Below are 16,288 nucleotides of genomic sequence, written 5' to 3'. Positions count from 1 at the left end.
AAGATATTCTCTCTTTTGTTTATGTATTTATTACATGGGAGGGGTCGGCGATCATGTTCTGCATCCTGTGTTTGGTGGAAATGGAGGAGACAGTTGGAAGGTCATAGCCCGTAGCCCGTGATCTTAGATGCAATGAGCACTGCCCTTTCCAGCTGCCTTCTCTCTGAGGCGGTTGTATTGCCGTACCACACTGTGATTGAGAAGACGAGGACACTCTCCACAGTAGCTCTGTAGAAGTGAACCATCGCCTCCCCACTCACACCAAACTTCTCTGACACAGAAAGTAAAGCCACAGGTGGGCTTTGCACAGGATGCTACTATTATGAGATAATTCTCAGGTAATCAATATTCCACTTTCACAAATGTACACAGCAAAACCTCCAGTGTTCATTTATCCATTTGCAACTCCGAGACTGGACCCGTAAGGTTCCCATTGATTACATTTGTACACTTGCAAGAGTTAAAATTAAGACTGAGGATGGACAGTGTATGGACATACAGATGGAGTAAAGTACCCTCTCATCATGTGTATAGGTAAATACTGCATAACTGAACACACCAATTAATTAAATTCTAATCAAATTCGATCAGTCTGATTAACCACTTAACCCTGTATTATACTTGTTGTACAATAGTGCCATACATAAATGGGGAGTGAGTTTGTGGATCTGCTATTTTCTCTATAATCACTCATTAATAGCAATCGAGGAAAAGTTAGACATAATCATGATATTGATTTGAAGTCATATCACCCAGCCCTATAGCTATGAAACAGTCGACCACAAAGGCGTGACAAAGAGACAGTTCCCCCAGGTGGACAGACGTACATTGTCAGAGGCACAGACGCGGACTTGGCACAGGTGGATGGTGAAGATGGCGTGGGAGCGAGAGCTCTGCACGTTCATCTGGGTGCTGGCTGTGGTGCGGGACAGAGCGCCCAGCTTCAGGCACTGGATCATCTGAAAGGTCAACAGAAACATGTGCTCCGTCATCTATGTCAGGGGTTTTCAAACTTTTTTTGTCTCAGGGCACCCCATACATTTTCTTTTTTTATCCGAGGCACCCCTACATTATAATTTTCACTCCCAGCACCTTATATTTATAGCATATCGTCGTTGTCGGGTGGAAACCTTGTATGTCCAAAACCGTTCGTTTTGTATTTATCATCTAAAATGTACTACTAGACTAGTGAAAACAGCCGATCTACAAGCACACAACGCCTCGCATCGCAAGGCGTTGTGTGCTTGTAGATTGGCTGTTTTCACTAGTTTTGTGAGACAGTCTTGTATGATGAAGCAGGGCTTTGCTTTAGCAAAAGACGTACACATTTGAAACTTGGAGATACGAGGTTTCTGCCCGACAGTGACGATATTTTAGTGATTATGTTGCGAGGAAAACGTTGAGATATTAGCCGTTTTGGTTAGAACTGACTGAAAATAACTTTGTACTAAATTATACTAAATATTTTTTTCAAGTGTCCAAATAATTTCCAAATATTATCAAATTATCTCGCAGCACCCCTGGACTGCCTTCACGGCACCCCTGTCAGGGTGCCCTGTCGACCACTTTGAAAACCCCTGATCTATGCATGTCTGAAACTATGTGCATGAAAGAATACTGAAAATGTGTGCGTTTCTATGTTTCTACAATGACACACAGATTGATTGAATACTTTATTAGCAGTTTGTGGGAAAAAAAGCACAGGAAAGTATAGTTCAATAGAATAAATGCAAAGAGGATTCAAACCCAAGAAAGCACAATGGCTTGTTTCCATTGGGCTCCTTTGTACTCAATCCATTCATAATATAACAGTTAGAAATAAGAAATAAAGATTATGCACAGTAAACGAATCAGAAGCCGCTCACACCTACCTCTGCCTCAGAGGACACGGTGCGCGTGGTCACGCCCACGGTGTAGATGCCTCCCGTGGCGTCCTCGTGGATCTTGATGTGAGGCTTCTCGCGTTGAGTCGAGTCAAACAGATCCAGCACCTCCTCGTTGTACAGCTAGGAGACACACGCACACGTGCGTGCGCACACACACACACACACACACACACACACACACACACACACACACACACACACACACACACACACACACACACACACACACACACACACACACACACACACACACACAGTTGAGGAGAAAGAGTACCAACGCACCTCAAAAGGTCTGGTGCATTTTATTTACTGCTAAGTAAAAACAATGACTAACGTTTCGATGCCTAATGCATCTTCATTAGAGTCATGACAATGACTGATGCACAAGGTATAACATAAGCACCCTGAAGATAAAAAGGCAATTCATCATCTGAGATGCTGTAGTGCTTAATTCTTTCTGATATGCCTATCTTTATTGTTATCACCAGTAAGACTCCCTAATCGGGAGATAAGCGACCATAGGTCGCTTATCTCCACAAATAGGGCAAAAATGTGTTTTTCCAAAATGTTCCTGATCCATGTTGATGACATGAGTGTAGACATACTGTGTAGTGATTTTCGTGATTTTAGGGCAAAATCTGTAGGAGCAGTGTCCAAAAATGTGTTTTTAAAAATCGGCCTGAAGGTGGAGCTATATGGGACAGATTCATGTTGATGGGATGAGTGTAGATATACTGTGTAGCGATTTGCATGATTTTAGGGCAAAAACTGTAGGAGCAGTGTCCAAAAATGTGTTTTAAAAATCGGCCTGAAGGTGGCGCTAGAAGAGGGCCATGTGAGAAATGAGGGGTGGAGTCTTCGCGTTGCCTTGGCGGACGAATAGGTACCGGCCCCGGCTCTCCCGGACGCTCCTAGCCCGAGTTACGGCATTTTATGTGAGCTGCAGTGGAGGGTCCTCCACTGGGGGTGCCACCACTTTTGCATCCGTTCTGGAGCACCAGGAGTGGGTGGTCCCCAGGAATTCCCTGTGAGCAGCCCCGTTGGGGTGGTCATTTTTGCACATTTGGTCATTTTTTACACCTGGGGGTCCCCCAGGGACCTGGGGGTCCCTGGAGCTGGGGGGGTCCTTGGAGGTTGTAGTTTGGCAGGTAAGGAGTGTGTGTGCAAAAGTTGACATGGATGGGGCAACGGTTGTGGAGATATGAGCAGGGCAAAAGTGTGACGTGTGACGTATGACTCACGGACCGACATTTTTTTACACCTGGGGGTCCCCCAGGGACCTGGGGGTCCCTGGAGCTCCGGGGGTCCTTGGAGGTTGTAGTTTGGCAGGTAAGGAGTGTGTGTGCAAAATTTGGCATGGATGGGAGCAACGGTTGTGGAGATATGATGCAGGGCAAAAGTGTGACGTGTGACGTGTGACTGACTGACTCAGGGACGGACGGACAGCCGGTGGAGGTTTTGGTAGTAAATGCGACCTACGGTCGCAATAAGGGCTACAATCAATTACTTTCTTGGCAATTATTTTCCGTTATACTTAATTGAGAATACGATTTGTTTTTGATAAAATACTATTTTACATCAATGAATTGATGCGGAAAACTCAAGATGATGGTTGACTTTTTTAAAGAATTGATTAATATGTACTAGTTAGATTAACTCTTGCAGCCCTTGTTAGCATTTCTAAGAAGATGAATTTGTAAGAAAGCTGAACATTCAATTGCAACTGTCAAGCCATTGTGGATGAGAAGTACTTTAAGTGCTCACTTTTATTTCTAGTACCAGTAAGACTCCCTAATCGGGAGATAAGCGACCGTTGGTCGCTTATCTCCACAATCTGTCGGTAGATAATGCCGGTCTTATATAAGGGTCATTTGTGTACGGTGTGATGTCATACTGATGTCAGCAGTGTGATGTCATACTGATGTCAGCAGCTATGTCTCTATATATGGAGTTATATGTTGTTCGTGTCCAAATATGGGGCTTGTGAGGTCAGACTTAGTGAGATTCGTCGGTTATCTCCATATATGGAGGGATGTATGGTAAAAAACATGGTTGCTATGGTAAACAGTTGGTTGCTAAGGTAAAAAAAACATGGTTGCTATGGTAAACAGATGGTTGCTAGGGTAAAAAAAGGGTAGTATCAAAACCTCCACCGGCCGTCCGTCGGTCGGTCACACGTCACACCTTTGCCCTGCTCATATCTCCGCATCAGTATGACATCGGAGATATGAGCAGGGCAAAGGTGTGACGTGTGACCGACCGACGGACGGCCGGTGGAGGTTTTGATACTAAACTGCGACCTACGGTCGCAATTATATACCACCAGCAATGACCGGGCAGCCACTTCACCAGTGTTGCACTGCTCCTTTAATGTTATAGCAATAATATAAGGTCTAATAGCTCTGTGACTTAGGCTTTTAAAATGACTAAAATGAAAGCCTTTCTATTGTTCTAAGCCAGTGTTCAATTTCTAGCCCATGTGTCCATCAACAGCTGATGTATCTGTGAAAATGTGTCGTTCAGAAAAGAACAGAACTCATTATATTCAGACAGCTAACAAAGCCCCCTAAAATAAATCTAGTCTCTGTGACACTTTTAGGGTCTGCCTCCAAAACTAGTGTGTTATATCTGTGAGAAGCTCTGTCACTGACAGCTCATTGGTGGATGAACCGGCCAACCCAGGACTAAAAGGATTGATAGACCAATCTGTACAAGAGGCACCCTGATTGGTTAATTGTGAGCAGGCTGTACTTTCTGGACCAATGACAGCTTCTCACAGATAAAAGAATCGTTTTGGAGGCATACTACTGCAAAGATCACCTACAAATCTGCTTATGTCAGCAGAACAGTACATACTGTATATCTGCTTTAAGGCCAGCACCAATTCAACTAGTCACAACTCCTTGCAACAAAACAGTTTTAAGGCCAGTCAACACCAATGCAACACCTGAGATAACACATAGAATACATAACCTAAAAATGTCTAAACTGTAGGCTAAGAAAAGCCTAAAAAATGTATAATACACTACAGCAGGGGTCTTCAACAGGGGGTCCGGGACCCCTAGGGGTCCTCAGAGTTACTACAGGGGGTCCTCCAAATCGTCCAATCCTTTTCATATTAACAACTTGAACCCTAGTGTAGATGTTCTGAGAACTGTAGCCAAAAATAGCAGATCTACAAGCTCACAACGCCTCGCGCTGCGAGGCGTTGTGAGCTTGTAGATCGGCAAAGAGGTTTGGTGTAGAGGGGAAAAAGAGCAGACTAAGTACAGAGTGAAAGGTCAAGTTTATTAAGTATTGACGGTTCAAGCGGTTAAATATCTGAAAACACAAATTGACATGAATCCAAAATACACGGATGATTGTGCTGTCAAACAATGAAACTATATGGAATCTATGAACAGGTTGTGGGGGTCCCTGCTTCATCTCTCTCTCAACTAAGGGGTCCTTGGCCTGAAAACGTTGAACACCCTTGCACTACAGCTTCATAATACTGTCCTGACATAACTTAAGACTAGATCTATAACCACTTGTCACGAGAAGATGCAGAGTTTAATTCCCACGTGCAAAAACAGCCAGTGAGATTAGGATGTGAAACTCAACATTATGTGGATTTTGAAACTAAAAATGGCATGGGATTAAAAGTGATAATCCAAACCATCGGAACGCTTAAGACAGTGACAATCATTTTGTGTTGATTCAACTCTGACAGCACAGAGAATGGAACCAATTTGGTTCCATTTGTACAGTACACTACTTGCCTAGAGCTGAACTTGTGGGATAGAGTGTTCGCCCTGAGATTGGGATGTTGGGGTTGATTCCCAGGCCAGGTCATACCGAAGGCTATAAAAACGGGGACCCAACCCAACGCCTCCCTGTTTGGCACTCAGCATTAAGGGTTGGATACTAGCGTCATGTCCAGGGGGTGTACTTGTACACCAAGCTGCCTCAAGCTATAGAAACAGGTAGACTCCTGCCCCTATGGGCCACATGGCTCCTAAAGGCTTATACTTAACAAGCTGATATAGGTAGTTTTCTGCTGACATAGCAGAAAAAAGGAAATTGCTCATAATATTCAGACAGCTAACAAAGCCCCCTAAAATAAATCTAGTCTCTGTGACACTTCTAGGGTCTGCAGTCTGCCTCCAAAACTAGTGTGTTATCTGTGAGAAGCTCTGTCACTGGCAGCTCATTGGTGCATGAACCAGCCAACCCGGGGCTAAAAGGATTGATAGACCAATCTGAACAAGAGGCACCCTGATTGGTTAATCGTGAGCGAGCTGTACTTTCTGGACCAATGACAGAGCTTCTCACAGATAAAAGAATAGTTTCTGAGGCATACTACTGCAAAGATCACCTACAAATCTGCTTATGTCAGCAGAACAGTACATACTGTATATCTGCTTTAAGGCCAGCGCCAATTCAACTAGTCACAACTCCTTGCAACAGTTTTAAGGCCAGTCAACACCAATGCAACTCCTGAGATAATGGTTACTTGCAAGGAGTTGCATTGGTGTGGACTGGCCCTTATCAGAGCTGAAATATTGTCAACTTGGGCGTACAGAAACGTTTCTTTTTTAGGCGAGCACCTGCCGTTTTCAGCCCGGGAGGAAGCTCTTTGGTGGGCCTTGGATCTGTGTGATTCCCACACCTCTCATTGAGGGTCCCGTGGCTCCGCTGCTGTCAGCATTGACAGACCCACGGTCCCGTGCAGCTGTCTGTGTGTGCATCCCATCCCCTTCAACCCCTCTCCCTGACTCGACACTTCCTAACCCCCCCTTCCCTCCGACGATGACAGCTGCTGCACTTCAATTGTCAGTGGAGGCATGTTCCTCTTGATGGAGAGCCAATGTTAGAAGCTCGTTAAATAAGCGGTGTCAACGACACGTAAGTCTGTTCTGAAAAACGGTGGTTGTAAACGCCCGCTTTGAGCAGAGCAGAACTGTCATTTGGCGTTCAAGCAGAGCCGATGCGGAGCCCATGGCCTAGCGGTTAAGGTGCACACACCGCATTATAGGCTCTAATGTAGCTCGACAGTGAGTCACAGGTTCGGTTCCCGAGCCGGGCGGCCTTTGCAGTGTGTCACTGTCACTCCCAGGTGAGTAGGTCAGGTGGTTATGGGTACCTCTACGAACTGGGCGTTGAGTAAAATATGATTTCTGCAGTACAGTACATGTGTTAACTACAGTAGGTGAGTAGGTCAGGTGGTTTATGGGTACCTCTAGGAACTGGGCGTTGATCTTGAACTCCGGTACGGGGCGTCCCTGTTCCTGGGCGGCCTGCCGCCGCTCCTCGATGCCCTTGTAGAGGTGGTGAATGGCTCTGGGGATGATGCCCAGCTCCTCCTCTCCGATGTTGACGTCAAAACCTGTTCCCATGGTGTAGGTCTTCCCCGATCCCGTCTGCAATGCATGGTGAGGGGGGAGGGAAGAATGTCACGTCAAAAAACACGCACACATGGAAAGGTCAACAATAATGAGAACAAACCCCCTGGTTGTGGCCTGAAGTGGGCCTCCAAATAATTGGCAAAAGATCTACGATTTGAATGATAATGTAGTATTAATATTAAAAGGTAGGGGTGTAACGATATAGTAACTTATTTTGCAATGATCTACTATATCGATATGCAAAAGCACATGTCGTACCGTTTTGGCTTTGTATCGCATCGGTATCGTTTAAAATGCAGATAATCGGTATCGAAATGTTTTGTAGTGTAAATAATTTATTGTATAGAAACTATAAGTAATTGTGCCTTGTATTTAGCAATTTTAAAAATGAAAATGAAAAAAGAGGGGTTTAATTACTTTTCCAATCCATATAGCTACTCTTGGTCTATCGATACATGTGTGTGCAATCTCTGTGTTCATGTCAAGGTGCGGGTTTGTCCATATGTGTATAATGTCCATTTATTTGCTAGACTAGAGAATCACAGTGTTTACTTATATATCCATAATAATAGATTTTTCCCTAAAAAAATGCACTATTGACACGTTTCACACAGATTTTAATGTCTGTATCATATCGTATCACCATCAATGAACCAATATCGTCCATGTATCGTATCGTCAACCATGTATCGTGATGCGTATCGTATAGTATCGTTAAAATGTATCGTTACATCCCTATTAAAAGGTGATACCAATAAATAAGAACTTAAAATGTATACTATGTTCTTTCCTTCGGTCCAACGTGGAACACAATCGTTTGATTGATCATTAAAATAAACACGAACACTTCCAGGATTTTCGAGTGGGCCCTGCTTCAGAAAAGGTTGAGAACCCCTTGCTTTACTTCATAAGGTCTAGGGCTGAACAATACATCATTTCAGAAATGTCACAACAATTTCTAACGGATGCAATCTACTGTAGCAGCTAATTGCAAATAAACAAAACTCGTATAACTTATTAGAAAAAAACATTGCACTATTGCACTAAATATCAGATTATACAAGATTATAATAATCAAACAAGGATTTAACTATCACACTATGCATTGTGACTCGGCTTCCTTTATGCAAAAGCATTAGTCAATGAGCTATGCTTTTTAGGGCCTGTGAGAAGACAGTTCCTCAGAATTGCTTGACCACGTCATGGAGAGGCGCGCGCGCGCACACACACACACACACACACCCACACCCACACACACACACACACACACACACACACACACACACACACACACACACACAATCCAATAGCAGTCGGCTTAAAGGAAATAGAACCAGGTGGTCAATGTCAACGACGTACAGGAGAGGAGAGAGGGAGGGGTGGGAGAAATTGAAGAGAGGGGAGGGGGGGGACAGACGGAAAGAGGGATGACACAGAGGTGGTGTCAGATGGAGGGCGGAGAGGACTAGAATACATTAAGATAAGGGAGGTGGGCAGGGAAACATAAAGCTTTGATACAGAGGAGGAAGCTAGACAGTGTGATAAGGCAAGGACTAGATGATAAGGAGCAGCAAAGGAGGACTATGTATATGGTGCATTTATATGGTGCCTTTATAGTGCCTTTATCCATGATTGTTCATTACATTCACCCATTCACACACACATTCACAACCCGATGGTGGAGGAAACCATTCAAGGACACTTCGACATTAACTCTAGGGGAGCCCGGGAGCAAACTGGGAACCTTCCTGGTTAAAGTCACCGCTCACTTCACACTGCATAGAATCGATAGAACCATAGAATCGACAGAATAAATCGCTAAAAAGATAATTAATAGTTATTTAATCCACAATCCCAATACAAAGAACAGAGTATCAGGGGAAGGAGACTGCCTGTCCTTCTTTATAACAGGCGTGATTCCTAAACCCACCAGGCTTGAGTTAAGACCCGCCTCGCGGAAACGCGAGGACTTCCAGGAGTGGCTGAAATCCCTGCCTGACACATGGAGGGTGGATAAAGTCAGAGGCATGAAGACTTGTACTTGAGAAAAGCCTGCATTTGCACAATGCACAACTATTTGAAACTACAGTGCTCAAAATAAACTGTGCTAAAAAAAACTTGAAACTGACTTAATTGTACTGTGCTTAATAAAGGGAAAACTTTGTAACTTTGCTAAAGAGAAAAACGTACTGAGAAAGCTATTAATTTGTCACTACTGTGCTCAAAATAAAAACTCTTACTGATTATCAGTTAAATTGTTATGGTTTGGATATGGCTTTGGGCCTATTATGCTGCGTGTATTATTGTAATGGATCAGTAGGTAGTAGGTACTTTGCACTTGAGCGAGCAGCACTAACGTTCATGGGCACTTTCATACTTAAGATTATCGAGAGGAGGCGGGTCTTAACTCAATCCTGGTGGGTTTAGGAATCACACTTATAACAGCAGTCTACTATGTCTGTTAGGGCTGCAAATAGCCATTTAAATAATAAAAATGAAGACACAACTAAAAAAGCATTTATTTACCTATATATTTACCTGCTGTGAACCATAAACATTGGTCCCAACCCCCTTTTTGGGTCTAGAGTATATTGACATTCGCACCTTTGAACCAAACTGGTACACAGGTCTGATCCAGGCCAATAGACTACAGAAAACCAGCCCAACTGCAACTGCTACACGTACATGTACACGCACATGTGTGTGCGTGCGTGTTTGTGTGTGAATTACATTGTGCCATTGGCCTTAAAAATGGTGGTGTGGTGTGGTGTATGTGTGTGTTTAAGTCTTCCCCCCTAAAAAGCCTCTATTTTCTTTACACAGAGTTCTATGAACCTTGCCTCCTGTGAGTGCCAGGCGGAAAGCAGCTCTGTTGTCAAGGAAACCTAGACAGTAGTGTGTGTGTGTGTGTGTGTGTGTGTGTGTGTGTGTGCGTGCGTGCGTGCGTGCGTGCGTGCGTGTGTGGGAGGGGGGGTACTCAACTCCAGTGCTTGAGTGAAAGTACAGATACTCAAATAAATAATAGGACACAGTCAATATTACTCGACTACAAGTGAAAGTTGCTCCGTCAAAATATGCACTTGATTTCAGGAACAGAACGTCCACTAACTCACACCTTGGGAATATCCTTCAACGTTTCATGAAGGCAGGGTAGTGACTCGCTAGCGGGTAGAAACCAGTGGTGTAAACTAAAGTAACTAAGTACACATTTTTGTTTTTTCCAATATTCAGTACCTTTACGTATACACCACTACATCTCTCTCTTTAAAGTTTTTCCCACGATTTTGTAACCCATTTTTCCCCAAGTGTCAATTATCTAATGTAATCTTGGACGCTACACTCCCTCTGCCAACCTGGGGAGACAACGGACTGACCTCATGCTTCCTTCTATGCATGAGTAGTCCAAGTTGCTTCTTTTCACCTGACAGTGGAGATTTCCCTTGTTTGGACATAGTGCGTGGAAGGAACACGTTATTCCAACCAGTTCCTTTACCCTCCATCAGGCGCCCCGGCTGGCCAGGGGGAGGCATTATAGAGACCAGGATTACTGCATGTTTATTTGTGAGGGTACCTACCCTAGGATACACGGGGAGAACATGCAAACTCCACACAGAAAGGCCCTTTTGCCAACCCCACCTAGGGTGTAGGCGCTGATGACGCGGAGGAGAAAACACGCCCCCAGCACCCACAGCGCCCCCCGGCGGGAATCGAACCCAGCTATGAGGCGACAGCCACCATGCCCCCTCCACTACATCTCTGAGGAAAATATTGTACTTTTACTCCACTACATTTATTTGAAAACTTTAGTTACTAGCTACTTTGTAGATTTTGTTCATTATTACAAAACATACATTAACCATACCCCTGTACATTTTGGCCATTTGAAATCTACAAAGTAACCAGTAATTAAAGTTTTCAAATAATTGTAGTGGAGTAAAGGCCACTGAGATGTAGTGGAGTAAAAGTATTGAAAATGTGAAATACTTTAGTAAAGTAAAAGTACCTCAAAATTGCACAGTACTTAGGTAAATGTACTCAGTTACTTTACACCAGGTGTCTTCAACAGGGGGTCCAGGACCCCTAGGGGGTCCTCAGAGTTACTACAGGGGGTCCTCCAAATCTTTGTGTTGTATTCACTTGAACCCTAGTGTCAATATTGTGAGAACTTTAGCCAAAAATAGCAAATCTACAAGCGCCTGAAGACGTTGAAGACCCCTGCTTTACGCCACTGCATACAGACAGCAAGTTCTCAGGACAATACTTTCTGTGGGCCCCATAACAACCGTGTGGGATTACTGCAAAAAAACAAGACCCGTGGTGAAACCCATGATCAGACTTATTGCTTTAGCGCCTCTACAAACCACCAGTACTACAGTATGTCAAAGACATGAGACACGTCAACAACATACATACATTACACACACACACTACACACACGCACACGCACACGCACACACACACACACACACACACACACACACACACACACACATATTGTGCATGGACATACGTACCATGTGCAGTGATAAATCTATTCCTGGATAAACCCCTACAGGTCACAGGGGTTGAGTTTCCGCTACTGAAATCTCTGCTACTGGGTATCTTTACCCAAATGTCAACACTCTCCACTTTCTATACCTCAGTCACACAGACACACACACACACACACACACACACATGTAATGCATTATAGGATGCTATGGGTATGTTGACGCGCGAGGCTTATCCACAAGCACAATTACACACACAGTCACACACACGCGCAAGCACACCAACATAGACATGCACTTACACGTGTATGCAAGCACACACACACACACACACACACACACACACACACACACACACACACACACACACACACACACACACACACACACACACACACACACACACACACACACACACACACACACACACACACACACACACACACACACACACTCCCTTACTCATCTAACCTTGGATAGTATTCCGCTCTTGACATTGAGAACAGAATGGAACAGAATGTTACAGACAGAAAAAAAGAAAAAAAAGCATAACATAATCTTGCCTGTCCGTAGGCGAAGATGGTGGCGTTGTAGCCCTCGAAGCAGCCTTCGATCAGCTTCTCGGTGCAGTGGGTGTAGATGGCGTCCTGCTGCGACTCCATGTCGAACACGTAGTCGTAGGTGAAGGCCTTGTCCTTTCCCAGGATCACCTGGGGCTCCCCGGGCATCACGTACGTGCAGATGTGACATCCCTCGATCTTCTCCCTGGCCAGCTGAGGACGGATCCTGCATGCGTGGGTAAAAAAGAAACAGTAACAAACATGGAAGTTTAGTCCAGGGGTTTTCAAAGTGGGTGGCGGGGCACCCTGGGGTGCCGCGGCGGCAGTCCAGGGGTGCCACGAGATAATTTGATAATATTTGGAATTCATTTGGACACTTGAAAAAATATTTAGTATCATTTTAAACTTGAAGTACAAAGTTATTTTTGTTCTAACCAAAATGGCTATTATCTAAAAGTTTTCCTCGGAACATAATCATCATAATTCATCATACAAGACTGTCGCATAAAACTAGTGAAAACAGCCGATCTACCCGACAACGACGATATGCTATAAATAGTGAAAATTATAATAATGTGCCTTCCCTGTGTATTTTTGGTTTCTTCCTGAAAGCAGAAAGCCTCAGAGTCAAAAGGCCCGATTGAAAAACACAGATTTAATGACATCATAAAATCATCCCCTCCCCTTTTTTCTTTTTTTTTTACACGAAGGTGTCACCAACCACCTGACAACCAGGCATACTTACAGTTTTTCATGATTGTTAACACACGTTTTTCACTACACTAACGGCTTTTTCAAAACTGCACACACAAAACTGAAAACCTCACACACAAAATGCTAAACCTCACACTCCCTTCCCAAGATGATCACTTTGCCATCAAATCACTTAACTGTGTTGACAAAATGGAACTTGTGTTTTCATTTCACCTGACACTCCCTTCCCAAGATGACTCTTTGTCATAAAATCACTTAACTGTGTTCACAAAATGGAACTCATGTTTTATTTGGTACACACTGCCATATTTTCAAATGACACATACCTTTCATTCAGTACACACAACTAAGCGTTTGCTGCACCCTACCTAGCATTTACAGCACACTGGAGTGCAAAATTGAAAACACACCATTGAATTGGAACACACCATATGAATGACATTGACTCGGGAGAATGAACTATTTCTCCTTTTGTCAAATTACTCAGTTTGGGCTACTTTTTTATTTGTAAAACATAAAACAGCACACAATATGGCAATGTGCATCCAAAAAGTTTTACGTATTTGGGTACATGATTATTTACTGTAGATTTAGGCATCATGCCTCTGGTCAGAGATGGGCACAAAATACAAAAAATTATTTTGAAAATAATCTAAATACTTTGGTCAGTACTTGGTCTAATATTGACCAGGATACTATCCTGGTGACAATATCCTGGGCTGGTATTTGTAGGCCTATCCTTGTATTTCAAATAATTTTTGTATTTTGTGCCCATCTCTGCCTCTGGTTCCTGTCTCAATGTTCAGTTGTGCAACAACTGAACATTGTGTGTAGTGTTTAGACAACAAGGTGCTTGTGTAATTGACATCAGACTTGAATGTGTAGAGTTTTGAATAGTTGTGTGTTGTGTGTTGATACTTTGAGATTTTACGTGAGAAGTGTGTGCAACAACTGAACATTGTGTATAGTGTTTCGACAACAAGGTGATGTGTAATTGACATCCGTGTGTTATAGGTTGATGCTTTGAGATTTTACATGAGAAGTGTGTGCAACAACATGACATCAGAGTGTAAAGAAGGAAAATCCGAGTCTAATGCATGAAATGGGAGTGTGAAGTAGTGCCAAATCAGGTCAAGCTATAGGTACATGAAGTGAAGGTTGTGAAAATTGTGCCGAATTTTAGATTTTTGTGTGTTAACAATCGTGAAAAACTGTAATGAACTGGTGGGTGTGGCCACATGAAAGCATAATTTTAACACTTTCTGTACACTTTTTTGGAAAATAAATCTTCCTCCTAGTATAATCATAATACATGATCATCATGTAAGCCTTGCAGTGGGAGTGCTCTCCCTCCCCTGGCTCCCTGACCTAATACTGTGTCCTATTAAAAACCTCTGCCGTGTCAGTTTATGTGTGGAGTTGAGAATGGCTCTGTGCATGATGTAAGCGTGTTATTTCTGAATTTGTGTCTATGTTTGTGTTTGTGTGCCTGTGTGTGTGTGTGTGTGTGTGTGTGTGTGTGTGTGTGTGTGTGTGTGTGTGTGTGTGTGTGTGTGTGTGTGTGTGTGTGTGTGTGTGTGTATGTGTGTGTGTGTGTGTGTGTGTGTGTGCGCGTGTGAGGGAGAGAGAGAGAGAATCTGCAGGATTAAATGTTTGTATCTATGTGAATACTGCATCTGTGAATGTCTGTGTGTGTGTGTGTGTGTGTGTGTGTGTGTGTGTGTGTGTGTGTGTGTGTGTGTGTGTGTGTGTGTGTGTGTGTGTGTGTGTGTGTGTAAAGTAAAATGGGACAAAGCTCTGATGCTGTATATCTCTAAAGTCCTTTGTTGCTGATCAGATGAAATAGGACAGTATACTGTACGCCGAAATATATCTGGCGTGGAATCACTGTGGTTACAGGAAAACAAAGACCATGACCGGCATGACATGATGGTGTAAACTGAAACGGAAAATAAGGACGACTATTCAGTATTGTATTCATGAGTTAGCAAGTAGGGATGCAACAACACCAAAAGTCCCAATATGTGATTTTAGAATCATGGCGCGCGCAGCGCACACCAATATTTGGGGTGTTTCCCTGAAATGCCTTCACTGAATGTGTGCATGCCAATCCATGCTTCATTTTATAGAAGTATCTTCTGAAGTTGTGTTTTATTCTATTGCTAATCTGGCCAATTCAAATACTCATATCTTGAAATATCACCTGATATCACCTGACTAGCGTTTTGACGACTTTGCCATTCACGCCCACTTTATTTTTATATATTCTTTTGTGGATCTGACTGAAATCAGTCCCCAGAACTGAGAACTTTAACCACTGATCCCATGATAATATCACGGTACCAAATAAACAAATACAATTACGTTCCACATTCCTTATTATGATATGCTCATAATAGTAATGCTATGGTTCCTGTGATTAAAGAGATGCACTCTGCTTGTTTGTGCCACTTTAAGTTGTGTCTGTTGGTACAGTGCTGGCAGCGTTTGACTAAAGCTATGTTTTGTTAGCTGCTAAGCTAAATGACAAGGCTATGTTGCTCAGCCAACAACAACAGGTTAGACGTTTAACTAAACAACCGAGCAATCAGCCACTACAAAGCAGAGACAGGCTGTTGCACTCTCATTACTCTGTCGGTCTGAACTCTGAATACCATATTGGTAGATGATGACACAGGCCTACGATAATACTGAGAAATGTTTTTGTCCAGCGATGTAACAATATTGTTACATACCTAGAAGCAAGCCGGCTTGCTGATGAAAAGGAAAATGGGTGGACCGTAAAATCTCGCTAGAAATCAGAAAATCTGATTCCCTGCCTGCCTGTCTGATTTAGAGTTCTCAAATTCTGCCCTGACCATACTCGAACCCGACCCGACATTTAGGGTAGGGCCTAAAATGTATGCTAATTAGTTGGGCCGGGTAGGGCCTCAATGAAAAAATATGTATTACTTTTACTCTGTGATAAGAGTTCTCAAATTCTTCCCAAACCCGACCCGACCCGATGTTTTCGGACCGAGTAGGGTCTAAAATACATGCTAAGTAGTCGGGCCAGGCCTCAGACCGGCCCAGTTAGGGCCCAGTTAGGGCCCAGTTAGGGCCGGGCCTTCATTTTCAGGCCCGTTGAGAACTCTAGTCTGATTCATACCGTCCTCCCCGTCCCCCTGTCTGTCTGTCTTGTCTAATACATGCCAGGAAGACCCTGCCTCTTTGCATGTGCATCTTACTTTCTGCCTGTCTGCAGGTTTGGC

General features: G+C 43.5%; 1 protein-coding gene across 3 annotated transcripts in view; it reads right to left on the bottom strand.

Moving 5' to 3' along the window:
- kif21a (kinesin family member 21A) overlaps nt 1-16,288 on the bottom strand; it is a 98,297-nt gene that overhangs the window by 48,728 nt on the left and 33,281 nt on the right. For all 3 annotated transcript variants that reach the window (XM_080737809.1, XM_080737811.1, XM_080737810.1), the window contains exons 2-5: nt 12,327-12,549; nt 7,106-7,288; nt 1,872-2,006; nt 828-959 (exon numbers count right to left, since the gene is read on the bottom strand). In XM_080737809.1, coding sequence (XP_080593935.1) covers nt 828-959; nt 1,872-2,006; nt 7,106-7,288; nt 12,327-12,549 — 673 coding nt within the window. The remainder of the gene's footprint in view (nt 1-827; nt 960-1,871; nt 2,007-7,105; nt 7,289-12,326; nt 12,550-16,288) is intronic.

The sequence above is a fragment of the Nannobrachium achirus genome (genome assembly GCF_963921795.1).
Source record: "Nannobrachium achirus genome assembly, chromosome: 11".
Taxonomy (NCBI): domain Eukaryota; kingdom Metazoa; phylum Chordata; class Actinopteri; order Myctophiformes; family Myctophidae; genus Nannobrachium; species Nannobrachium achirus.
The sequence above is the reverse complement of the archived record's forward strand: the minus strand, read 5'-3'. Positions and strand labels throughout refer to the sequence as shown.